This window comes from Bremia lactucae (genome assembly GCF_004359215.1).
Source record: "Bremia lactucae strain SF5 chromosome Unknown BlacSF5_NotPlaced_17_SHOA01000003.1_2250557bp, whole genome shotgun sequence".
NCBI classification, from domain to species: Eukaryota; Oomycota; class Peronosporomycetes; order Peronosporales; family Peronosporaceae; genus Bremia; species Bremia lactucae.
Window position 1 is genome coordinate 617,361 of NW_027152029.1, and position 5,152 is coordinate 622,512.

The window sequence follows — 5,152 nt, forward strand, 5'->3', positions numbered from 1 at the left end:
ACCTGCAGACGCAGCCTCCATAATCTCTTCACTCGATAGTCGAAGTGTGTCCTCCACAGCTTGCAATAGTCCATTAAATAGCGAGCAAGTCGTGGAAATTCCCGGTAGACTCATTATCAGTACATAAATGCCTTGACACAAACCGAGCGTTGTGCTTATCACAATTCTCTGAAATGATGTAAAGATAGCCAGCATCCAGTGGACAACGCCTTCCACATCCTTAGGCTTCGCACCATTCCATAGGTGGCATTCTGCAACGGTGTCGCCCAGCTCTTGATCATTCAAGCACTTAGTCTTGATCCTTACAGACGAGCGTGTCACCATTCTTGCCAGTCGATGCTTTAGCTTCTTGACGATCGACGTTGGAAGACGCAGTCGTTCCTGCAGACGATCTAGCGCTTCCAATAGACCGATGCAAACCAGTATCAGCTGCGATAAGAATGCACGTGAGGGCTATTCTTTGGCGGCTATTACATTTACAATTGTACCGTGTCTTTTGTCTCAGCTAGCGAGGACATCGCATAAGAGCAAACGCGTCCAGCCGTCTGTGTCTTAGCTTGCGACGCGCTCGCGCTCATGGCGACAGAATAGCCTCCAAAGACAGCGAGATATTGCAGAAGTTGCAATGAGCCGTTTTGCAACTTTTCGATGATAATTTAAGCCAGCAGATTTCGACAACGGAGGTAATCGCGAATCTCGCCGGCTTCTTTTTTCTTTCAAGAATAATTTAACCTACCCTTTAATACGAAGCTTAAAAATAATTATTCAGGCATAGTTTTTTTTGTCAAAATTCCGTCTTCGTCACCCGATTAGAATTAAATGCTACAACTCGAGAATCACTTGCCCAATTGCAGCCTGAATCGACTTGCTAAACTGACATAGCGTTAAAAACTCCTCTCGCCTTTCCTTGTCCAATCGGCGAACCTCTTCTTCACTCTGAGCAATTTCAGCTCCAAGACGAGTAACCTCTGCGAAAGCGTCTTTTTTTAATCTCATCAAATCCTCCATGTTGCGCTGAACCCTCTGAATATTCTTCAAGTTGGACAAGATACTGGCTTCATAAGTTGCACATTTGCGATGAATGGCTGTTTGAGCGGTAGGAACATCGGCAGTGCACGTCTTTAGAAATGCTTTGATTTCGTTCGGTTCAGTCTTTAAGTAAACAACAATGTTCGCCACCACTCCGTCTCTAATTTTTTCAATGTTGGTCTTGTCCTTACGGAATTGTTGCGTCATGGCTAGTGCCTTTTGAACCTCTTGCATATTTATCGGTTTAGCACCGGATAGCTCTTTGGTTTTCTTTTTGACACGGTCAGCCACTTGGTCAATATCAAAGATTTTAGAGCTGATAGCATTGTATTCGCATATCATGGACCGCAAAACAGGATCTTCGTCATCTCCAATAATTTTTTCCATTTGCTCATCCAAATCATGCACTGGATTCTGATAGGCTGCCGTGGCTGATGCTAGCCACGTATTGTCAGCATTGCTGCGACTCTCTGTCTTTATATGTAGCTGAGTTGGTGCTTGAATTGACGCGCTGTAGCTAGAATCGCTTTCGTCATCCAAGGTCAGGTCAACAACTGACGAAGTAAATACTCGTGCTGAATGTTTCGCTTGTCTCCTGGCTTGTTGAGTTATAACCGGCGACGCAACAGAACTATCAATCGACAAATTCCCTAGTGCGGCAGCCGTGGCGCCAGTGGACGTGGCTGCGACGACATCTTTCGTCGAAGAAAAAAATAACTTTGAAGAATCGCTTAGGCTTGTACTGGTCCGAGCCATCGCTGCTTCAGCCGCAACAGCTCTATCTTGCAGGTTGCCTTTGCTTACTTTTACCATTTCGACAAACATTGAGTTCCAACTGGCGAATGGGAGCATTTTCGGCGACGATCCTGTCGTAAATAGCACATTGAAAGTATTAGCGCAAGTAATTAAAAGGGTTTCAAACCGCTGGTGTTTTGCACCTTCAACACAAAAGAAAAAATGTGGCTCGGACTGACGATGCTTGGTCGCACAGCAGCTCTCACATTGGTATGCGTTGCAACTTAAACAGAAGAATTCTTGAGTATTTTGGCCGCAGACCTGGCAAGCTGCAAAAACATTGTCAGTTGCTACTTGCCACAAATTATCAGACCTGTAGCCGACGCACCGCTGATCCACTTTAGAAATTCCTGGTGGGGTCTTCCATCACTCTTACTTTCTTCGTTTTTAACAGCCAGCTCGGCCAGTCTGTGGTGGATTACTAGCTCGCACTGTCTGCAGAAGCGCTGGATGCAGCGCTGGCATTCGTAGTCGGCGATGGCCACGCGGCATTGGTCGCAATGAGGCCGCTGCAGTTCTACAACACGCAAACAAAGTACAATCAATGTCCATACCTATATGAGCACAAGTCGCAAGATAGCGAAGTCAGCAATGGAAACGCACGTGCAGGCTCGAGTACGGACGCAAAGCTCGGTTTTATTTGGTCCTCCATTTAATTCTTAGGAGAGGCATCATACTTAATAATGTTAAAAGATATTAAATCTCAAATTGTAGCACGCATATTTGCACTCATTTTGCTTCAGCGAGAGAAATGGAGCTTTCGCTGTTGAAGGCCGATGTGTTGTGGCTGGCCAAGCCGCGAGAAAGTAAGCTGACGAAATTACAAGCACCACAGGCTACGCGTCTAATAGTACAGCTTCCATATGCCGAAAAGAAGGACCAGGGGGTGTCATTTCCCTGCAAAATTTTGATCCCGGTCGAAGAGGTGGCGGCGAAGAACGAGGCATCGCTGCTGGAAAAGAACGTGACATTCAAACTTCTGGATGAAGAAGAGGTTGTGGCAACACACACTTTTAAATTGCGAGATTGTATACCTGTACTGAACACGGGCTCCTTGCATTGGGAGCAGTTAGTGCTTTATCGAGACGTTCGTAACGCGAGGCATTTAATGCTTGGAGCTTAACTAATTCCATACCAATATTTTAGGAATTGTGGAACGTTGACATTTGCGTCCATTTAGAAACGGATCGGCGCCCACGTGCATTTGTTGCGCACGCAGTAGCGGTAAAGAATGGAGTGAAAAGTATCGCGCATCAAGTAGGTAGATTCATGCGGCCCACATGCGTTCTGTGATTAGCGCTGATGATTTTGCTTTGAATCGTGCTATCATCAGTTGTTTTTGCAGAAAAACGTGGCTGTTGCCAGTTTGCTGCCAGTGGTTGCAGGTTGTATCGTTGGCGTGATGGGGACGGCACCGTTTTGGCTGCCGCTAACACTGGTGGTTGGTTTGATGGGTTTTCCCATCTGGATAACCTTTGGATTCTTGACGGCAATGCTGGTCGTACTTTCCGCCATTTCGGCGGTCGTGACTGTGAAGCTTGTCAGCTCCGAACGAGTGAAAAGCGCATGCCAACACCTTTTGACGAGTCAGCAGGGTCAGCTTCTTTTATTTGAAGGCATGCCTGGCGAAGAATTGCTTTCGCCCTCTGTCATGTCAGTTCGTGCGAAAGAGTTTATAAACGCGAATCCATCTCGCAAGCTGGTGGCCAGTCTTGCTATTGATTTTCTAGGGAACGCGACATTTGTTGTGCCAGGTCTGGGTGAGGTGATCGACGTGCTATGGGCTCCGGTTTCATCCAAAATGGTCGATGCGCTTTACAAAGAGTCATCACCCCGAGCCAAATACGTGGCTCTTATGGAAGAGCTGCTGCCATTTACTGATTTTATTCCCACTGCGAAGTTGGCTTGGTACGCCAAAGCCATTTAGCAAAGTTTTATAAGGATTGAGCTAATCCGTGCATGATGCCGTAAGGATGAAGGAGAACCTAAGCTCAGCTGAACTGGGCAAGCTTCTCATGCTAACTCCGTCTCGCAAGCAGGCGTAATTGATCCTTAATGTCGTTGATGCAGCTATTTTTATCGAACTTAGGCTTAAGAAATTTATCAAGTTGATGTGATAAATGCTGCGAAAGCAATGACGTAAGCAAAGAAGTAAACTCATGTGTACCAAAGCCATTAATCACTTAATCAAATGTAACCAAAAAAAATTCGGTATGGCTTGTGATAGTCGTAACCATAAGGCGCGACATCCAACTTTTTAAGCTTTCAAATGACGAAGTTTCAGATAGCCCAGAGCCACTAGTCTCGTGGCATAATAAAAAAATATGACTGTGTAACTACTGTACATACATGTGTAAGACTTACCTACTAGAACAAAGAAACTACACCATATGGTAAATGGCACGTTTTCTTAGTGCTTATTCTGTGTGACCCATATCACTCAGCACTTTGTGTGTCTTCGGCCTCCGCGAGACGTACGAACTTAGGGCTTGAGGTCACACTTAGCTAATTAATTCTGGCATGGAAATAATATCATTACCTGAGAATCAGTGAAAACTTCTGCGTGTAATGCACATCATTTCGGCTGCCGGCCAACTCTGCCACATGTTAGTGCAGGATGTTACAGAACAGTTGTAATGGGGCTCACATCGGATGGAGAACCGTTGTTGTGGTAGATTTACTTTATGGATAAAATGCCTTTTTTATCCTATTTTAAAATAGTTATTACTTAAATCCCATTTATTATGGGTAACAAATTGGTCGCCGCCAGATATAAATCTGGCGGCCGAGTTGCCACTTGGTTCTACGAACCTCTGAATCCCTTGAACTAGGATTCAATAAGCTTTAATAGCTTGTACGACTCCCTGAGTTGTTAAACCCATTAGTTCTATAGAACTAAGAGACTCTTTGAGTCGTATAAGTCTTCCTCTGACTTCAGGCGTCGTCCCGAAACTTTAAAGATTGACATCTCTAAGTATAGGGGAGTCGAAGAAGACTCCCTCTTGAGATGGGTTGTCGAGTTAGACGATGCCATAAGGGCACGTCACATCATCGACGAGCAAATGCAAATCGCATTCGCTCAATCAAATTTGGCAGGTCGTGCCAAAACTTGGGCATTGGGCCTTAAGTTGCGCGACCCATACGTCTTTGGGTCGCTAGAGGTTTTTAAAACCCGACTCGAACAGACGTTTGAACCACCAAGGGCTGAGTTCAGAGCTCGTTCAGAGCTTCTGAAACTCAAACAAGGCAAGCGTGATGTGCACGCATATGCCCAGCACATACGACTCTTAGCGAGTTGTATTACAAATAACCCAGTCCATGAACACAC

General features: G+C 45.4%; 2 protein-coding genes across 2 annotated transcripts; one reads left to right on the forward strand and one right to left on the reverse strand.

Moving 5' to 3' along the window:
* Nucleotides 1-590: 590 nt before the first annotated feature.
* Nucleotides 591-2,602, reverse strand: CCR75_003080 (uncharacterized protein). Its single transcript, XM_067961177.1, has 3 exons — nt 2,428-2,602; nt 2,153-2,341; nt 591-2,093 (listed from the first exon to the last, which is right to left on the reverse strand). Exons 1-3 carry the CDS (start codon nt 2,474-2,476, stop codon nt 823-825), a joined length of 1,509 nt encoding a protein of 502 aa, XP_067822973.1. The 5' UTR covers nt 2,477-2,602; the 3' UTR covers nt 591-822.
* CCR75_003081 (uncharacterized protein) lies at nt 2,576-3,869 on the forward strand (the record flags this gene model as incomplete). The annotated part of the gene is made up of 4 exons (XM_067961178.1): nt 2,576-2,911; nt 2,971-3,081; nt 3,170-3,732; nt 3,797-3,869. 4 exons carry the CDS (start codon nt 2,576-2,578, stop codon nt 3,867-3,869), a joined length of 1,083 nt encoding a protein of 360 aa, XP_067822974.1.
* Between the last annotated feature and the right edge of the window lie 1,283 nt (nt 3,870-5,152).

What these genes read in the sequence shown, in the direction of transcription:
- CCR75_003080 (XM_067961177.1), bottom strand. Translation starts at nt 2,476, where the DNA reads ATGGAGGACCAAATAAAACCGAGCTTTGCGTCCGTACTCGAGCCTGCA. An exon ending in GTCCGTACTCGAGCCTGCAC is followed by an intron (nt 2,342 to 2,427) that starts GTGCGTTTCCAT and finishes TGCGTGTTGTAG; the next exon opens with AACTGCAGCGGCCTCATTGC. An exon ending in ATTTCTAAAGTGGATCAGCG is followed by an intron (nt 2,094 to 2,152) that starts GTGCGTCGGCTA and finishes ATGTTTTTGCAG; the next exon opens with CTTGCCAGGTCTGCGGCCAA.